The sequence below is a fragment of the Gracilinanus agilis genome, chromosome 2, assembly GCF_016433145.1.
Source record: "Gracilinanus agilis isolate LMUSP501 chromosome 2, AgileGrace, whole genome shotgun sequence".
In the NCBI taxonomy this organism is placed as follows: Eukaryota; Metazoa; Chordata; class Mammalia; order Didelphimorphia; family Didelphidae; genus Gracilinanus; species Gracilinanus agilis.
Window position 1 is genome coordinate 642,793,904 of NC_058131.1, and position 21,519 is coordinate 642,815,422.

At 36.7% G+C, this 21,519-nt stretch overlaps 1 protein-coding gene across 1 annotated transcript in view; it reads left to right on the forward strand.

The window, feature by feature from the left end:
* KIF11 (kinesin family member 11) overlaps window positions 1-14,137 on the forward strand; it is a 62,746-nt gene extending 48,609 nt beyond the window's left edge. The window contains exons 16-23 of the mRNA XM_044662629.1: window positions 1,902-2,027; window positions 2,104-2,262; window positions 4,454-4,560; window positions 7,259-7,538; window positions 8,672-8,894; window positions 10,957-11,099; window positions 11,410-11,523; window positions 14,006-14,137. Of these exons, the coding sequence (XP_044518564.1) occupies window positions 1,902-2,027; window positions 2,104-2,262; window positions 4,454-4,560; window positions 7,259-7,538; window positions 8,672-8,894; window positions 10,957-11,099; window positions 11,410-11,523; window positions 14,006-14,137 (1,284 nt within the window). The remainder of the gene's footprint in view (window positions 1-1,901; window positions 2,028-2,103; window positions 2,263-4,453; window positions 4,561-7,258; window positions 7,539-8,671; window positions 8,895-10,956; window positions 11,100-11,409; window positions 11,524-14,005) is intronic.
* Window positions 14,138-21,519: the final 7,382 nt, after the last annotated feature.

The following is a 21,519-nucleotide window of genomic DNA, read 5'->3' on the forward strand; positions in this document are numbered from 1 at the left end:
TCTAGTATAATTCTTCTGTTTATTCTTGCCACCTCTTCTTAATATTTTCTACTTCTGTTAAGTTCCTACCATTTTTGTTTTATACCTTGCCCATTTTTGCATGAAAAAAATCCCTAGATTTTTAATTTTTTTAAGAGATTTCTTGTCTTTCCCATTCTGTTTTCTTCATATTGCTTATTTAAGAAAACCTTATCTCCTTGCTATTCACTAGAATTGTGCATTCAGTTGGGTATCTTCCCTTTCTCTTTTCTCAGCTATTTGTAAAGCCTCATTAGTCATTTGGCTTTCTTGCTTTTCTTCTTTGGGATGCTTTTTGTTGTTGCCTCCTAAACAGTATTGCAAACCTCTATCTATAATTCTTCAGCCACTCTGTCTACCAGACCTAATACTTTAAATATATTTATCATATCCACTTCATATTCATGAGGGATGTTATTTAGGTCATACCTATATGGTCTGATGGCTTTTCCTACTTCAATTTGTCTGAATTTTGCAATAAGAAACTTGTAAGGAATTTAATTAAGGGTTTGACTAAAATATATGAGACTTTTAAGATAATACTGTGGGCGCCAATTTTAAAAATTAATGCAACCCAAGTCAAAATGACTTTTAGCAGCTTTTATTTACAAAGAGGTGGAGAGAGTAAGAATAGAGAAATGAAAGAGAGAGTAAGAGTAAGAAGTCTAGCTTATCACCCTAAGTATTGCTCTGGTCCCTGGCTCAACTCACGCAGGGCTTGTTAACTCCTCAGCCAGAGGACTTGGTTTTGAATTAAGCAAGGGTTCAACCCACGTGGCCTCCTCCAAGAAGGGGAGGCCTCTCCTGAACTAATTTCTCCAGAAGCCAGGTCAGCTTTTCACTCACCGGGAGATCCAAAAGGAGAAAGATCCAGGAGCAGTCTTATCAGAAGCAGTCTAAGAACTACAGTCCCAGTCCAAGCGCCTTCAACCCGAAAATTCAGGACGAAGACCTCTTGCATAGGAAGTTCATCATCTTTTATAGTCCTTTTTTTTAATGTCTCTTCCTGCCCCTTCCTCCACTTTACAGGGACCATTTGCAGACTTTAAATTTGTTTAGCACTGTCTAGGGGGTGGTCAGTCACTTCTGGAGTTGTCACTCACTTTAGTAAGTGGCTTGCAGACCTCCCCTACTTAGTGTTAAGTAGAGGTGTCTACATTTGAGAGTCAATCCCATCTTCACAAACTCATGATCTGAGTCATAATTAGCTCCAGGCCTTATTTTTTTTAAACCCTTACCTTCCGTCTTGGAGTCAATACCGTGTATTGGCTCCAAGGCAGGAGAGTGGTAAGGGCTAGGCAATGGGGGTCAAGTGACTTGCCCAGGGTCACACAACTGGGAAGTGTCTGAGGCCAGATTTGAAGCTAGGACCTCCTGTCTCTAGGCCTAGCTCTCAATCCACTGAGCTACCCAGCTGCCCCCTCCAGGCCTTATTTTAACTGGCTTTGTAGAGCTTCTCCACCTTTGGCTACAAAATATGTAATCAAGCCTGATTTTGATATTTACCATCCGGTGATGTATATGTGTTTGCTATGACCAGCAAATTATCTAAAAAAATCTATAGTCTCTGGCTGGCTTCATTTTGTACTCCAAAGCCAAATTTGCTTGTTATTCCAATTATCTTTTGATTTCCTACTTTAGCATTCTAATTGTCTATAATGAATGTAAGATCTTTTTTTGATGTTATTTCTAGAAAATGCGGTAGGCCTTCAAAAAAACTTATCTTTGGCATCAGTGATTAGAGCATAGTCTTGTATTACTGTGATGTTCAACAGTTTGTCTTAGATTCAAACAATTTCTTAACTAGTTTAATGGTCCTGGTTTGGAGTGTTAGGATTAGTAACTGTATTCTTTTTTTCCTTTTTTAAAAAAAATAACCTTAGGAAGAACATAAAACTCAGCTTGATAAATCACTGGAAATGACTCTTTCCCCTGTGGTGGCATCTCTATTGGAACTCAACTGTCACATGAATCATAAATTCAAGATTTTCCTGTCAGTAGCTGACAAGGTAACAAATGTTTTATTTTTAATATTTGAACGTGAACCTCAGATTACAAAGAAAACTAAATCCTTTTTCTTCAAAGATAGAAGATCAAAAAACGGAAATGGATGATTTTCTCAGCATACTTTGTAAACGACTACGTGAACTACAGGAAAATACTGTTGCTTCCTTGACTGAATCTCAGAAGCATTGTGAGACCTTAACAAATGAACTGAAGACACTGAAGCAAACCCAATCACAGGTATCAAATGAACAGCTGGTTTTATGAGGTTATGGGTAACTTGACCGCCTTTGCTGGAACAAATTTAAGCATTCTAAAAAGTTTAGAAGTTATTAATGCCCTTTGAACTGTTTATCATAGCTGAATATGATGGCCATGCTTGTCATCCCTGCCACCAGGGAAGCTGAAGACGGTATATCTCTTGAGCTCCAGAGTTCTGAGCTCCAGCATCTTATACTGATCTGATGTCCACGTCAAGTCCCACATTAATGTCTTGAACCTCCAAAAAGTGGAGAGTTATCAAAGTGCCCAAGGAATAAATAAATCAGTCCTGGTTGAAAATAGAACAGGTCAGGGCCCTAATAACAATCAGTAATGGGATAAGGTCTGTGAGTAGTCACTATCCTTTCAGCCAGGGTGAGATAGGGAAACCTAGTCTTTTAAAAAATAAAAAAGGAAAGAAAGAAATGATTTTTAATCTCCAGCAATTGGAAATAGCCTGTTTGATCAGTTAGTACATCTACTATATGCAGAATAATGTCCCCTAGATATTATTGATAAAAGGAAGAATTGTTTACATCAAACTAAAAGATGATGTCAAAGGTAAAAGTTTAGCAATATGGTAATAAATAGGAATACTAAGACTCTTGAAAATGGAAAGTATAAGCAAGATAGAATTTTGGAAATTAACTTTTAAAAAATACCGTGCTTTTATTGATACTTTTTTAACTTCACTTTTTTTTTAAGGTCCTTCCTATCTTTCCTTACTCATCAATGCATCCTTTGTAAAAGAGATTTTAAAGTGGGGAAACAATTTAGCAAAACTAACCAACTCTTCAACCATATCTGTCAGTATAAATATTCCATATCCTTAGTTTCCCAGGTCTTTATGAAGGAGAGAGATTTATTTTACTTTGTCTTTCTTCTCAGAATTATAACTAAAGTGGGGTGAACAGAGCCTTTTACTTAGGGCTCCAGAAATGTCGAGGGAACTGGTACTTCCTTAGCAGATAGAAGACAACTGAACTGAACTTAGCACCATTTAACAGGAATAGTTAAATTAGAGAGCCTGACCTGCCTTCTTTCTTTGACATAACCTTCTCAGTGGCATGTAGGCCCTTGTGGTATCTTAAAATCTTTCTGACTAGACCCTATTATTCTGAGGTTTAAAAATTGATTAAAGAACAACTTTCCTACAACTTGCCCTGACTACATTTTTATTAATTACTAATAATTATTAGTGATTTTTCTGTCTACCTAGGGTAATGTGAATAGTTTCTTATAAAGCAATCTATATTTAGTTGCTTTTGCATAACTAGCAAATAGTTAAACCGTACAGTCAACTAAATATTGCTTTTGAGTTCTTACTATTTATAGCAAACTGATGTAAGAAATTTCTGTTTAAACATAATTTTCTAGCTCTTTAATTTATTCCATGAATCCTCCCACCCCCACTATGTGACTATCACAGCACATAATTACTTCTTTCAAATCAGAGAAAATTTCAGCCATCAATGTAGAGAAAAACCCACTTAAAACCCATTTATCCAGGTAGCAGTGTAACATGACCATAGACTTTTAGTAACAAATGCCCAAAAGTCCCAGCAGGTGGGGATGTTGCTCCATGAACCAATTCTGACAAAGGAACCTTGTGACAACTTTTTTCTCCAGTTTAAGGAACCAAGTTGTTTTTGGTAGAAAATGAAGCTCCTTGGACAGCAGGACCTGCCCTGCTCCTTCTGCCTCTGTTTTCAAGGCAGAATTTAAAGCATTTTAAGTAAATTCTACCAATCTTATTTATGTTCTAAACTTGAGAAGATGTGGCAAGGGAGTTATAGTCAAGTTGTTAACAAAGCCTGATTCAATTTGGTCTCACACTTTGGTATGAGAAGACCTTTGTCATTCACATATGTAGAATTTTACAGTTGTTTTTTCTAAACTGATAACTTTCTGTGTATTTAGAAGAGCATTTGACCCTGGGAATCAGGAGGTCCAAGTTCAAATTCTATCTTCTTCCACTTGCTAATTGTGTGATGACTTTAAACAAGTCACTAACTTCTTGGGTCTGAGATTTCCCACCTGGTTTTTGCATTACTTGTCCCCTTTAATATTAAAATCAGTGCTTTATTCTTTTATTCTATTTAATTAGTAGGTTGAAAGTTAACTATTTAATTATGGAATTTAAGGGTTGGGTTTTTTTTTTAACCTATAGGAACTTTGCCAGTTAATGAATCTTTGGGCACAAAGATTCTGTACCTTGGAGGAGACATGTGAAAATATCAAGAAGCCCCTCAGAAATATTCAAGAAAATACACAACAGTAAGATGTTTTTCATTCCTGCTTATAACTTTTTTTTAGTAGCATCTATAAGTAAATGTATTGGATTCAACGTGCATTTGAGTGGACACCCCTTATGGTTGGATAGAGGTGCTAAGAGAGAGAATCAAATAAAGTATAGATTAGAATAAGTATAAAGTGCTACAAGATAAGATGAGGGATGGCTAATCTTTTGATCTGCTTCATTGTATTTGTTTCATGGATATCATTTAGAAAAGGAATAGTAATATCATTTCATATGTTATTTTGAATTTTTGAAAGAGAGGTGGAAAATGTTCAAGATAAAGGAGAGACTTCCAATTTGGGAAATCAGAAAAGGCTGTATAGAGGATCTGAATTTAAGTTGGGCCTTGAAAGATGGAATAGGATTCTACCAATAGGTGGGTATTGGTATGGAGGGAATATTTCAAGTATGAAGAACAACACTGGCAAAGGTGTAGATGCAAGAAAGTGTAGGATGCTAATGGGCAGCAAGTATTTGAGAATATGTGGGATGTTAAGAAACCCAGATTGTACAAGATGAAGTTGTTTGAGAGAAGGCTGGGTTGGTTTAGGCCAGATTTTGGAAGGATATGCATGCCAAGCAATGATAAACCTTTAGAAATGTTTTAGCAATAGTGATATGATCAGATATGTGCATTAGAAAGATTAGTTTAGCACTGATGTAAATTAAATAGGTAGAAGGTTAAGAGATTAGTGGGGACAAGATCTTATAAACACTGTAGTCCAGGTGAAATGATGATAGTCCGAAGTAGAATAATGATAAGATAGAAAGTCTGCAAGAAATATTGTGGATGTAGAAAATTAGCAGAACTTGGCAATTGGTGGAATGTTTGGGATGAAGAAAAAGGAAGAGTCAAAGATAGCTGGTGTTCTAATTATTAGATGACTAGGAGAATGGTGCTGCTGTTGGCAGAACTAAGCCATTCAGAAAGAAAAGCAAGTTTAGGTGTAAAGGTAATCTCTCAGTTTTTAACCTGTTTCACTCAGGTGTGAATTAGACATCTAGTGGAAATGTAAATCTGAAACTTGATAGAGAAGTAGGACATGAGATATAAATTTGGAAACCTGAAGAGAAGTGATGGTTACCTTTGGGAGAATGGTATAGGCAGGGAAGAGAAGAGCACAAAGAACTTATGATCAGCCTTCATGGGATAAAAGGAACAAGAGAACCATAGAAGGGGGAAATCAAGATCAAACAGATAAGAGGCTGGAGGAGAATCATGATAGTGAGGAAGTCTTGTGGAATCCAGTGGAAGAGATTGTCAAGAAAATGAGGAAGGTTAGCAGTGCCAAATTCTGCAGACATCAAGGAAGATGAGGACTGAGAAAAGCCCATTAGATTTGGCATTTTGATATTCTGTAAAATGAACGTGCTAATACCTATAGTACCGCATTGATGCAAGAGCCTAAACAATATGACATTACTAAAGCATTTGCAAACTTGAATGCCCTCTATAAAGTCAGTTATCATAATTACTATTTGGTAAAATTTGGGGGCCTTTTCAATAGAATGGTCAAAATGGAAGCCAAATTACAGAGAACTGAGTGGGTTGTGAAGAAATGGAAGATACAAGTACAGACAGCTTATCCAAGAAGTTTGGAAGGGAAAACCAGAAGAGAGACATGGTAGCATTACAGGCAGAGTTTTGTTTTGTTTTGTTTTGTTTTGTTTTGTTTTGTTTTGTTTTGTTTTGTTTTGTTTTGTTTTGTTTTGTTTTAAAAAGCATTGGGAGGCCTGAGTGTGTATGTAGTCAGAGGGAAAAGAGCCTGCTAAAAGCATTGATTAGGACTGCCATCTTGTTTGGGGATAGTCAAGTAAAAGGAATGATTGAATAGATCATAGACGTTGGAAAATTGTGCTTATAATAAATAGAGCAGTGGCTTTGATTTGATTTAGAGATAGGACTGACTAGGGTAGTATAAGTTTTAGAGAAGGTCTGAGAGAAGCAGGCCTTCTTGACTTGGCCTAAGGCCATTTTGGCGAAGATGTGGCCCATGTGTCCTGGCGTGCTGGAGGGAGCTGCTTCCCTCCCCTCTCCACCGTTCCTGAGGGTTTTTTTTTTTTTTTTTGCATGCCTCACCCCTCTGTCCAGCAGCCCAATGTGAGCACTTCCTCCATCCTCCCTCTGAGGCAATGCAAGGGGCTCACAGGCAACTTGAAGGTGCAATTTGGGCATGTGATCTCTAAAAGCAAGATTTGCCAATGCTAGCCTAAGGAATTGGATCAGGATAAGAGGGATTGGGGAAGTAGGTTAAAGGAGCATTCTTAACCCTGGGGATGGAAAGTGATCAAATGTCAAGTTTTCAAATGTAACTTTATTTAGGGGAGTTGAAACAGCCATAGGTCTCTCATAGGTGGCTTAGAGATTAAGCAAGCCTCAAAGTAGGGAAAGAGTTGTAGTCATGGGAGAAAGAATAAGGAACAGAAATTATTACCTGCTGCTAGAGGAAACTTCAAAAGATTAAGTGCAGATCAAAAACTGGACAACATTCCCTTATTCATAAAGAAAAATTGCCGACTCTTGAATTCATCTCCCTTCTCAGCTCATCAATCTTATCTCTTTAATAGTAAAAAAAAATTATAAATGAAATGTGCTCATTCATGAACCATGTAAAAATCACATTTCCAATTTTATCAAGTATCCATAATTGTGGCTAAGCCTTTTTTTCCTCATAGGCATTCCAAGGACATCATAAGCAGTACAGCTTCTCACAACAAAAAATTCCTTGCTGTTTCTGATGATCTATCACAAGAGCTCAGATATTTTAATCATCAAAGTTCTGAGTTGGTTGAAGAGTCTATTAAACATTGTGAAAAGCTCAGTTGCAGCATTAAAACAGTGTCTCAAGAGAGCCATCGGTGGTGTGATGAAATGAATACAAATGCTGTCCACTTTTCAGATCAGTGGATGTCTGGCTTACATAAAAGGAAAGAAGAACTTGATAATTTACTAAAGGTAACATTTTTTTTTATCAAAACCTACTTTGGGGAGGAAATTATTGGTCAGAAATTGAATATTTTTGTCTAAGAATTTATATTTTTTATTTTTATTTTTTTGATTTTTAAACCCTTACCTTTGGGTTTAAACCCTTACCTTTGGGTTTAAAAATCAAAAAAGTGTCTTAGAATCACTACTGTGTTTTGGTTCCAAGGCAGAAGAGTGGTAAGGGCTAGGCAATGGGGGTTAAGTGACTTGCCCAGGGTCACATAGCTGGTCAGATTTGAATCTAGGACCTCCTATCTCTACGTCTAGCTCTCAATCCACCGAGCCATCCAGCTGCTCCTAAAAGTACATTTCTTTCAGAAGAAGTTTACCCTTTTCCTTTGGAGCTCACCCTTAATGCATTACCATTGTAAGGGTGAAAAAAGGGGTTTTATGGGTTCAATATATTAAGTGAATGATCCTGATTTCATCCTTTGATTATTTATCCTCTTGTTTGAAGTTTTTAAGAAACCTTGAGGCAGCTATGTAGCTCAGTGGATTGAGAGTCAGGCCCAGAGATGGGAGGTCGTAGGTTCAAATCTGGCCTCAGATGCTTCCTAGCTGTGTGACCCTGGGCAAGTGACTTAACCCCCACTGCTTAGCCCTTACCACTCTTCTGCCTTGGAACCAACACACAGTATTGATTCCAAGATGGAAGGTGAGGGTTTTAAAAAAAAAAAAAAAAGTCTTTACAGTGATCTAGGTCCTATACCTTCTTTTGATTTTAAAAAAGTTACATATTTTATTAGCTTCTTAAGAGAGAACAATCTCACCCTCTGATGTACAATACTTTGTGATTATAATGTTTTCAAGCTTGTTGCCTCAATATTATGCCACATATTTAGTATGCTACCATGTTCTTGGTTGCTATTCAAAAGATAATTGATAGGTTTGTAACTTGATTTATTTGCTTGAATATAACACTTGAAACAATTCTTTATGGCTTGATTTCTCTTTTTTGTAAAATATATATATATTTCTCCAATATTCCCATAAAGTGGAATCAAAAAGTTTGCATCTTTTCAGCTTGGCAAAAAAAGAAATGTCATTTTAAAGCACTGGTGATTTTAATTGTTTTGGCAAATCTTCACTTCTGTCCTCTTTAGGTTGTAAAGCAAGATTGTGTTATGTCCAATTCAGAGATCATGGAAAAAGTCAATGGACAAAAAGCAGTACAAGACAGCCAGCTAACCTCTTTTCACGATGAGATAACTAATGACAAGGAAAAACTATTGGAACAGAGTCAAGAACTTAATGATATCATGAAAAGTGGCTGGAATAAACTTAATTGCTTCTTGCAGCAGGATCTGAAACTAGATATTCCAACAGGTAGTTTAGCTGTTTGTTATAACAAACCAAATTATTGTTATAATAGCTTATAAGATTGAGTTACATTTCTTATTTTACTAATTAAATTCTTGTCTTGGTTATATACTTAATAACTAGCATTGTGCTAGGAGTGATGAGAACCTAACATATAACACACACATCACTAGCCTCGAGGAGCTTAACCTAGTTGAGCAGACAAGACCAGCAAATTTAAAGGGAAAATAAAGAATGCCAGGACTATATTTCATATAGTATTAGATTGGGAGGGCCATGGGATATCTGAGAACAAAGACATCATTATCGATTGGAATAATCAGTAAAAGCTTCATAGTGCAATGAAAGTCAGCAGTGGGACTTTAGAAAGCATCTAGGGCCATCCTCTCATTTTACAGAAGTGGAAGCAGCCTCAGAGAGGTTCGCTGACCTGTCCCAGGTGAGCCACACAGATCCCAGGCAGCACAGCTAGCTTCTCTGGCTCCAAACTGTTCCTTCTACTTTATATAAGCTACTCTAGAAAGTATGACTTGGGGTAAGTGGACAGGACAAAACTAGATAGGAAGAATAGGTTGTATAAAATTGCTTGGAAACAAGCCTGAAAGTGGCCATTTGGAGGACTTTGAAAAATCAAAACTGATTGATGTAGAGAAAGGACTTGATACTAACTAATGTGATATAAGGTTGGCAAATGGGAACCAAATCCTAGATGATTGAGATCACAGGATCACTGACTTAGGGCTGGAAAGGACTGAAGGGCTTATCTAGTCTAGCCCTTGAAACTGAGACCCAAAGAGGGAAAGTACCTGCCCCAGAGGTTAGTCTCTTTCTGCAGGAGCCATAAAGTCAATTTTTTTTTTCAGGCACTGTTACAGGAGCGCGCACTGTGAGCACTGTATGGCTCTCACGAAATTACATTTTAAAAAATGTGGCATTTATGGCTCGCTCTCATGGCCAAAAAGGTTGCCGACCCCTGGGCTAGAGCCTCTGGGGCTGTTATAGAAGAATTTGATCTCAAAGTCAGTGAGATCCATTAAAGATTTCTAGATTCTGTCAAAAATGTCTTTTATTTTCTTTTTTATAAAAAGCTGACTGTATTTACTGTTAACTTCTTAGAAAAGAGAGAAATAGATGGGGAGGGGAAGAAAAGCTTTTGAAAAAGAAAATTTAAGGAAAAATCATATATTTTTTTAACCCAGCGTACCAGAACTTACAAATGTTCCAAGTGGTTACCATTAGAAGGCTAATATTCAGCTGTGACAAATCTTTGTACTTTGAAGGTATCTTCAATTCTTGTAAATAATTTAAAGTACCTCAGGGCCAGAGATGATGAAATGGTTAATAATCAAGCTGAGGTGTGTCAAAATTATTAAAAAACCTTTTCTATATAACCTGCAAATTAGTTCCACATTAAAAGCATTCTAAAAATATTTCCAGTAATGGCATCATTATTGGAATAAATACCTGGCTTCCCAAAATACTTAACTGCTTTAAAGAACAATTTGTTTTTTGATCTATAAATTCTGGTATGTTTGTTTAAAAATCATTCTCATGGGGATAGCTGAGTGACTCAGTGGATTGAGAGTCAGGCCCAGAGACAGGAGGTGCTGGGTTCAAATTTGACCTCAGACACTTCCTAACTGTGTGAACCTGGGCAAGTTGCTTCAATCACATTGCCTAACCCTTTCCACTCTTCTGTCTTAGAACCAATTCATAGTATTGATTCTAAGATGGAAAGTAAGGTTTTGTTTTGTTTTGTTTTGTTTTGTTTTGTTTTGTTTTTAATCATTCTCATTACTACCTCAGAGGGTCTGAAGACTCAGGTGAGATAGTGTATATGAAGCACTCAGTATCAGTTGTTGAGATGATGGTCACAGTGCTACTCTGTAGGAACCTTAGAAATAATCTCATTCAATTCTCTTATTTTAGATTTGAGGAAATTAAAATCCTGTACAAGGAACAATTAATAGGTGTAAGATTAGAACCCGGACTCCATACTTAAAATTAATCTCTCTATACTATACAATGATACTTTAATTAGTTTATTTATTTCCAATGTCCACTAAAGGTACAACCCCACAAAGGAAAACATATTCATACCCATCCACACTGCTGAGAAGTGAACCTCGGGAGCAACTCCTTAATCAGCTAAGACTGAAACAATCTGAGCTATTAACGCCAGTAATTAATAAAGCAGAAGACCCTAGACAGGTAAAATTAAGTGTCAAAATCTGTTTTTTTCATTCCTTTACCATGCTACTTCTTTATAATTGTTACATGTACGAACACCTTTGTATGACCCTGTGAGTCTTCCCTTTCTTCATCCTCAGTTCCTTAACCGCCTCTCCTACAATGTCCTATAAATTTTTAGACATCAGAGTCCCTTGTGTCTACACTACACATAAAGCTTATGGGGTGCTTTTCTTTATACAAAGGGGCATGTTCAGTGTCTTATCTACAGGTATAGAATGAATGACTACTTAATAAATATTTGTTGAATTGAGTTTATCTTTCTTTTTAGGACTTAGATGAAGAGAAGCCCATTCTGGAGCTCACTGATGAAAATATAAGTGAAGAACCAACAGTGGACAGAAGCGTGTATGATTCTGTAAATGGTGGCATCCCTTTTTTCCAGGTAATTAATGATGCCACTTCTGAGAGAATGTTGCCACATGTAATACACCTAATATAACTACTATTCAATTTAAAGAATTTCAGAACAAACCTTAGGTAGTCCAATATCTTCATTTGCCAGAAGGAGAAACTAAGGACTAGAGATGTTAAGGTTATACAAGTAGGTCTGGGCCAAGCAAATAATTAAATAACCTAGATTTAAAAATCCTAACATGTTTGCAAGAACAAAACTTTTTAATAGGTTTCCACTAAAAATTATGTTGTTACCTTTTTTAAAAACTATATTTTGGAGACGTGAGATGGAGAAACACTGTACTCGCTATGCCATACCTCAATCTAGATCCAATACCTGCCTAATCAAAATCTTCATCTGATAGCTGAGTTTGAACAGCTAGCATCCAGTGAGATCCTCACCCAGAGTGGCCTGAACCTTGATATCAGTCACTGCTATTAGTTCCCTGTCCCAACTCCATTGACATGTTCTTAGTAATAACAAGAAGCAGAAACCTTTTAGAAAGTCATGGATTTGATGAAACTAAGCCAAAAGCCTGATCTGATGATAGAAAGGCTAGGAGCTTTCTGTCTTTGTTTCTGTTGGAGGTTTGTAGCCTTAATCTCCATTTTATATGCAGAGAGAAGCAAATCTAGAAACTTGAGAGGGAAATAAGAGTAGGAGACCTCTAGCCTAATTTAGAAAGCATAATGGATAGAGAGCCGAGGAGAGTCAGGGATACCTGAGTTAAGAGTCTCACCATGGAAAACTTTATTCATTTCAGTTCAATGAACATTTAGTTACTAGTTTTGTGACCAATAAGTCATTTAACATCTGATGCTGTTTTCTCATACGTAAAATAGACATGTTATAAGGTGCAAAGGAGGTATTTGTATGTAAAGTGCTTCATGATACTTGACATAATTAAGTGGGGGTGGGTGGGGATGGAGATTGGGAGAGAGAGATAAGAAATGCCTGCATGAATGAATGAAAGTCCCCTGAAGGAAATAGGAGAATGAGGCTGAGAGAGATGGGGGGAGACACTTGGGGCAGACATGGTAGTTGATAACCTTGGCTAGTTGATAACTGGCTCAGACCCCAGGGAGAGCAAAGTAAACAAACTGGGCTTCATTAGACACTTCACCCAGATCAGCATCAAGTTTAAAAGATCCTCCTTTCTTCCATCCTGTTTCTTTGGGTTTAGAAACTCAATTCAGTGATTTATTTAGCCCAGTGATTCCCAAAGTGGGCGCCACCACCCCCTGGTGGGTGCTGCAGCAATCCAGAGGGGCGGTGATGGCCACAGGTGCATTTGGGGGTGGTGAATAACTGTAAGGGGGCGGTAATAGTATGTGACAGGGATTGCTAAGTAATATTTTTTCTGGAAAGGGGGCAGTAGGCCAAAAAAGTTTGGGAACCACTGATTTAGCCCATCATCGGATTTCTGTAGAAGCTTAAAAGGGCTAAAGGCCAGGTTTTAAAATTCACTAATGAGAAATAATTTAAATTGATGTTTTCTTTTTCTTTATCACCATATATATGGTAAAGAGTATTTTTTTAAAGAAGGGAAAAAAGCAGTCAGCACAATTGATGGATATATCGAGAAAGTCCCAAAATGTGTTATGTATAATACCTGTGGATCTCTCACCTCCACAGAAGGAGAAGCTAGGTATATCTTCTCATCTCCCTTCATTTCAGGACCACTTGATCATCATGATTTTGTTACTTTTACTTTTGATTTCTTGGTATATCATTCTTTTAGTTTACACTGTTGTAGTCTACTCACTTCCCTTGCATTAGGTTTTGTAGATCTATCCAGGCTTTTCCAGGTTCAACACACACATATGCACACCCTTACTGCACAGTAAGTTTATCTGTTTTTCCTTTCTCCATTCAATGGCATCTGCCTCAGTTAGTCTTTATTAAGGTGCCCTACATGCAATGGAAGACTATTACTTAAAGGGAATATAATTTCTTGTTGTAGAGAATCTTCTTCCTCTTACCCATATGAGCCTGCCTTTCTAAATGAATATAGACAGTTCTCATTAAGATAAGTGGACCTTTTAAAAGATTTCCCCTTTCTCTCATGGGCTTCTATGTGGCCCTGATTACCCCTTTTTCTTTTCCCCAAGCCCAAAGCATCTTTAGTGCCTAAAGCAGAGGACCCCTGGCATGGGGCTGCTCTGGTGTTGCTCTGGTATGTGAAGTCAGATTTGCATAATGCAAATTTTCATAAATTGAGAATTATCTATACAGGAGGTATTCCTTCCCTCCAGAAGAAATATACTTTTTATTTTTTCCCATTTGTTCATCTTAAATCGTTCACTCTAGGTTAACTCACCATCATCAGATTTCCAGAATTACCACCTGATTTCTTACTTTTGGTCCAGAGAACTTTGATAGTGAGGTTAAGGTTCTCTAAAAGTGACATTCTGAATAATATTACATCTCATATTTATTATTAATTTTTTTCTTTCCCTTAAATCCACAGCATAAAAAGTCCTCCAGAAAGGATAAAGAAAACAGAGCTGTAAACATTGTGGAAAAGTCAAAAGTGGAAGAAATTCTGGAACATTCTGCGGTTAAATCTAAACTACCTTTAAGAGCCCAGATAAATAATTAGCTTTTAAAAAATTTCTCTCTTTTGTAACTCCTGGCCTGGCTGTCATTTAGGAATTAGACAAATTAGATTATATTGAGAGGTTTTTTTTAATTGACCTAGTTAACAGATTTGGTCATTTATTGTCAGGTATTTCATTTGATGCTTACTAATTTGAATTTCAAATGAGTAATTTTGGGTTTGCATGAAATAATATTGCATTTCTACCTTTTGTATAAAGTAGCCCAACAAATGAAAAAAGTCAAAGTAGTTATTTTCTTAGAGCCTGCATTATACTTTTGTTTATCCAAAACAAATATAAGACTGCATTATTCTTCTAGGCTTTAACTCATATTGGAAAATATCACCAGCAGTTGTTCCTAGAATAAGGATGCCCCCTGTGGGGACACTCTTTTTACATTTTTTTCTGTGTAAATTTTGTCTATATTCCCCTCTGCCTCCTTCCCTACCCCCCCCCCTTCATCTTGCAGACTCACTTGGTAGGATAATAATAAAACACATTGATTGTCCTATTGTCTGTTTAGATGAGTAGGTAATACTCTACTTGTAGGTATGAGATATTTGGATACTTTATATTGAGTGTGTCTGAGGTAACTATAGAAAAAGAAATGAGAAAATGATTCAAAGGAAATAGGGATATCAAAGTGTGCTCATTGCAGGAGGCCTATGGGAGGTGGCTCTATTGTGAAACATTTCTTTCATAAGTATACATTTGTTTTTTGTGCCTCCTGATAAAAAGAGGCATTGTGGTGTAGTGGATAGAGAGCTTGCCTCTGAGCCAGGAAAACCTGGGTTCAAATTCCCGTCTCTGAAAGATACTGGCTGTATTCCCTGGAAAAGTCAATCTCTCAGTGAAACTCTCCCAGGCTCTCCATTTTAGAGAAGGTGCTACATTGGTAAAGGGAGTATCCTACTTTTCTATTGTCTGAAAAACAAGAACCGAATTATTGCCCTGCTATAGGAGCTCTTGCTTTATCTCCCTTTGAGGGGTGGGAGGGAGAATGCACAGGAAAAAGCAGGAGATGTTAGGGTCAGGGAAAAGAAGGAGATAGCATACATTTCTCCTTTCCTGTTTTCTAAAGCCATTCCCTGGTTTCTCCCAAGGTTTGGAATAGTATTGGATCACAGTGTATGACCTATGAAGTCTTAACACTTGTGTGTATATTTTGTGTGCTTGTGTGTGATTATTATCTATCTAGAGAGATAATAATTTTGAAGATTCATGTGGAGAAACTTCCATAGACAATGAATCTGATTGATAAATCACAACGTTCTTTGCCCTACCATATTTTGCCATTCATTTTATCAATTGAATATTAAATACCACGAATTTCAAGATTTTAAGGCCTCTTATTTAGTGAACTATTTAATCAAGTTGACTTAAGTTATCAACAGGAAAAATATGTTCATATATTTGACCCATAAAAGGAAGAAACCTGACCTGGAATTGAAGACTCTCTTCAGGAAGTAAGCTTGTTCCCATCCTGCTACTAACATGATTTTGTTTTAGCATCTTGGTATTATTAGAGGTTTCCCATTGCTGATGGTGGATTTGTTCTGATCTGTCCCCATCGTTGTTCATTTGAATTGCAGTTCTCTGTCCTATAACCTTTTGTGAGGCAGCTGATTAAAGTCAAGGGGGCTATCTGAAGCTATTATTCATTTCAATTTATTAAATGCCTGCTGTGTTCGAAGCGCTAGATTCCCCCTCAGAATGCACTGTTCATTTCAGACTTGCCCCTACCTTCATCAAGTTTATTGTCAGGATAGAAATTCCACAGGCAAAATGAATGAGGCCAGATTATTCAAGGACCTTGAATAATACATAGGCTTAGGCTTGAACTTTATTCAATATGATATTGAACAAAGGTCTATGAGATAACCAGTCCATTTGGGGACCAAATCTTCACCAAATACCACATTCCAAACCAAGGGACTATGAAGATACTAGCCTAGGTGGAGACCAAATCTTCAAGTACCCCATTCCAAGCCAAGCATGGATCCAAACAACCCCAGCCTGGAAGGCTCTCTTGTTTTGGCTGCCTTTGTATGCTGGCAGATGATGTGCTGATAGATGGAGGTAGCTTTCTTTGCCAGAGTAACTGAGAGGAATGATTTCTACAACCTTCCTATGTACCGCAGATGCCTTGTTCTTTTTTTTTTGCCAATTTTATCAGCATTATCTGTGTTTACATAGAAGATTCAAGGCCCATAAAGAATAACCAGAGCTAAGGATACATACAGCCCAGGATAACATTTAAAGTTATTTTGTGGCAATTTAATTCTGCAGATGTGAAAACATGGATGATAGTTGACCAGTGGGTTCCCAGGGAATGGCTACAAACAGATGATTAATTGACAAAGCAGACTGTAGCTTACAAAGTCCAACACTATGCCTGGTGCCATGTGGGCTCTGAGAAGGTATACTAGATGGAGTGGCCTAGTTATGCAGCTCACTGAGAGCAAGTATCTTTGTAACTTCATAACTGCAAGCAGGATGCCTAGCCTGGGTGTCAAGGATTCAGAATTTCACTCTTGTGAATAAGCTCTCCCTTGATGCAGACTTCGGCCCTTCTCCACCATCGTAGACAACCTTTGTGAGTTAAACTGGTAGTAGCTGAACAAAAAAAAGGCATCAACCTGATGGCCAGCCTTCTCAGAACCAGCCTGTGTATTTCCTCATCCCGGCCCATTGTCTGTCCAGGTGGATTAGACCTGCCAGAGTGTGTGTTCCACTGGCACAGTGTGTAAGAACCTAGAGTCACTCTCATGCCACCGTGAGAGCCTGGGGAATGAGGTAATGAGGGACATCAATAAATGCTTGTCAAATGAATAAACCTAAAGCATGAACCCTGCCCTCAAGGAGCTTAAAATCTAGTGGTAGGGATTAACATATCCATATGGAAACATAAAATCAAGCTTTTAAGTAAGTGTCAAATGAATGATATGGACAATAAATATTATAGGAATAGAAAAAGAAAAACTTTGAGAGGTTAAGGGAAGGCCTGACTGAGGCAGGATTTGGCAGATAATGATTGGAAACAGCTCTGGCAGATCAACATGCCTGACAAAAATCAGAAATGATTTTTTTTTTTTTTTGGAGCAAAGACACATAGGGAGTAATACCGAAACAGAATGGTAAACCACAGCACTCCCTTTTTAAAAAATCATTAGTTTTGCAGGTCAATAGGAGATTATGTTTGCACAACGTGGAAGGAACTTGAGAGCAAAAGGAAAACATTTGGCATCAGTAAACTGAAATAAGGATGAACAACTTCGAAAATTGCAATTTTTTTCACATGCCTGCCTAACTGGCCATCTTTTGTTTTACTTCATTTGAAGGACTTTTCTTTAGACCAGGACTACATAACACTAGTTGGCCACATGGAGCCTACAAACCAGACCTTGAAAAACCACCTTAGCATACTGACTGCATTGGAAGGCTTGGGGTATGTTTGTAGGCATTTGTCTTCAAGGAAGCTATTTTAGAGGGCAATGAACTTTGCAGGCTAAGTGGGATAATCAGGCTATAAATTAAATGTTATTTGTGGCTTATTTAATGGCTCTTTTCTTCAGAACTAGATGCACTAGAGGCATAATGATCCACAATGAAATCTTTTTCTCCTCCAAATTCTGCAATTATGACTAATGTGTAATTTATCTGTTATGATCTCACATTTTAAAAATAATTTCTTCTTGTACATTAAAAGTATTTTTTACTGAAATCTTCATCCTTTTATTATCTTGTCCTCTATTTTGGCCCTACTGTAATTCAGTTTCCTAAATGTATAACACCTGAAAATTGAGATGGCTCAGCAGCTGAGCAAAACTGGAAGGAGTAGGTGTTCAAAATAGGTTCCTAGTCCAAAGGTTTAGAAACAGCTGACCATGATAGCAAAACAAAAACAATCTACTCTATTATTTGTAAATATGCACTGTCCACATACACTATAAAGTATGTGCAATATTAAAGTCAATTTAATTAACCTCATAAGCTAATAGAAAATTATTAAGATTATGAATAATAAAGTTTGTTGCTCTGAAATGAAAATCAGCTTATCAATATAAGCCACAGATAAACTTTTACTAGGAACTGCCCTCAGTAAATCTATGATTAATAAGATTGGTTTCTACATTAACTTGTATTCCTTAATATATTTCCTTTCTGGCACTGAATCTATGTTTTTAGAACTAAACAAGCAATTGAACTTTCTAAAATAAACTTCTAAAGCAAATGGAAAAGGGTTTGGCAACTTGTAGTATAACAGCTATTAGGACACAAAAATTCAATCCATATTTTCTTTCAATTAAAGCATTACCATGAAACGTGATCTTTTATTTTCTCTATTTGATGTATAGCATAGTGGTGATTATTCATTTTTCATAAAACCTGATTAGTAGAATATATGTGAACAAACAAAAAAGGGAATATTTAGTTGAGATGCTCATTCTAAAAAAAATTCTGAGTGACAGTTGCAAACTTTTGTGATTGAATAATTTTTCATTTTCAAAGTGAATTTCTGTTACCCATAATTCTGTGCAAGATGGTGGACAAATGACAGGTACCGATTTTCCTTAATTTCTGAATTGGTTTCTTCTATTCAGGGTCTCCTCTCAAATACTTAATAACTTAGTAAACAGAGGGCAGCTGGGTAGCTCAGTGGATTGAGAGTCAAGCCTAGAGACGGGAGGTCCTAGGTTCAAATCTGGCCTCACACTTCCCAGCTGTGTGACCCTGGGCAAGTCACTTGACCCCCATTGCCCACCCTTACCACTCTTCCACCTATGGGCCAATACACAGAAGTTAAGGGTTTAAAAAAAAAATAAAGTAACTTAGTAAACAAACCGTAGAAATAATTCCAAAGTAATTGTAATTTCTTGCCTTGATTTTCATTTTGTTGCTTTTTTTAATATCCTAACCCCAAATTCTGCCCTATGCTAGCCAAAAATATCTTTTCCAACCATTGAAGCCCACCTCAAAAAGATACCCCAACATAGTGAAGAGAAGCTGACCAGAGTCCAACTTACTGAAACTGTTCAAAACTTTCTCTTGAAAGAAACTAAATCTTGCTACTCAGATTTACTTTATATATAAACTGTCTCAGTGTGATATCTTAGGTTTAGCAGTTGCATCAATAGAAGATTTATTCCACTTGAGACTTCCTATTCTTAGAAAGTGATTTAACTTGAAGTATGGCTTTCTATGCAGATTGGTTCAATAGTTAAAAGCAAATGTTATAAACAGCAAAATCAGTTTACATCTTAGCTAACTTGTCAATAGGAAAGAATAAAGTTATAAACCAAAATTACTTTTTCCTGAACTGATTCCCTTTGGTGGAAGAAATGTGTGTAAATAAATATACTGGATAACTCAAAACATTTTAAATTCAAAGGGCTTTTAGGGGAGATGGGGGGGGGAATAACTGGGGTTCTTTATGGTTATGCTGTATTTTATATTCAGATGTATATTGTTTCAGTAAAAAAGTGATAAAAATTGAATTTAAGTTTGCACAAGGTACTAATCATTTTGCATATGTCTGTATTATGCCTATATGCGTTATAAATTTAGATTAAATAAAATAAGTTTTCAGTGATCAAAATTGTCATTTTGCTTTTTTTCCTTTGGCATAAAACACAATCCAGCTAGTTGTGCTTCTCTGTAAAACTAAGTATTTTACCAAATAATAAATGACTTATAAATCTCTGTTCACCATATTTTCCCCCTAATAATCTTAAATTATCATGTATTATTCATTGAAATCAAGCATCTAGGTATAACTTAAGTAACTTTTTTTTTTATCCATATAGTTCTTCTCCTCTGGTAAGGACATCAACTTGCATTTTATTTCCATATAGCTATTAAATATCTTTTGAAAAAAAAAATAAGCATAGGGGTTTCCCTAAATGTCACTGACACATAACCTTTTTTGTCCACACATGCTGATGCTGAGATCCTTAGATTCTTAATTCCAGCTCTCGAAGCTATCTAATAAGGCAAAACAAAAATATAATGTGCTCACTTGCTAGCAATTCGACCATTAGATATGTCACTTAAACTTTGTGAATCAAGTTTATCTGTAAAATTAAAATTAGTAACATATGCCTAAATCTACTTTTTTTTATAATTTTTTTATTTTTAGAAAAATTTTCCATGGTTACATAATTCATGTTTTTACTTTACCCTTCACCCCCTCAACGCTCCCCCACCTCTGCTGTAGCTAACTCACATTTCCACTGGTTTTAACATGTGTGGTCAGTCAAGATTTATTTACATATTATTGATAGTTATGTTGGTGTGGTCTTTTCAGGTCTACATCCCCAATCATGTCCTCATCAACCTAAGTGTTCAAGCAGTTGTTTTTCTTCTGTGTTTCCACTCCTGTAGTTCTTCCTCTGAATGTGGGCAGCGTTCCTTTCCATAAATCCCTCAGAATGGTCCTGGGTCATTGCATTACTGCTAGTACAGAAGTCCATTACATTCGATTTTGCCACAGTGTATTGGTCTCTGTGTACAATGTTCTTCTGGCTCTGCTCCTTTCACTCTGCATCAATTCCTCGAGGTCTTTCCAGTTCACATGGAATTCCTCCAGTTCATTATTCCTTTGAGCACAATAGTATTCCATCACCAGCATATACCACAATTTGTTCAGCCATTCCCCAATTGAAGGGCATACCCTCATTTTCCAGTTTTTTTTGCCAACACAAAGAGTACAGCTATAAATATTTTTGTGTAAGTCTGTTTAGTAACTTTTCTGTTTAATTTTATTGATCAGTGCTTATAATTCCAATTCTCATAGAATCTCTTGGTGAATCCTATGAGATAAATGATGTTAATATCAGAAAGTACAGCTTACTTTATCTGGTAAAAGTCAACAAGTTATAAATTTTATTAGAGAGGAAAAAGCTATGTATAAAATATTTCCTTGCCTAAGACCCTGGCTTCTATTAGAGCCTTTTAATTTTAGGAATTTTTCGAAGAACAGTAACACTAAAGTCTCCAGTGCCTTTTAACCTATATCACTTCTTTTTGTGGAAGCCATAAATCTACCTGTAAATTGAGAGGATTTGGGTGAAGTATCAACTATGTAATAGGATACACTAAGCATCCTAAGGGAGGGTTGTGTTAGAGCCCAGTTATGGTAGAGCCAATTGTTAAATTTTCAGTGTGAGCATTTAAACCAGTGATTCCCAAAGTGGGTGCCACCGCCCCCTAGTGAGTGCTGCAGTGATCCAGGGAGGCAGTGATGGCCACAGGTGCATTTATCTTTCCTATTAATTGCTATTAAAATTTTTTTAAATTAATTTCCAGGGGCGCTAAGTAATATTTTTTCTGGAAAGGGGGGCAGTAGGACAAAAAAGTTTTTTTGATTTAAACCTTGGAAATT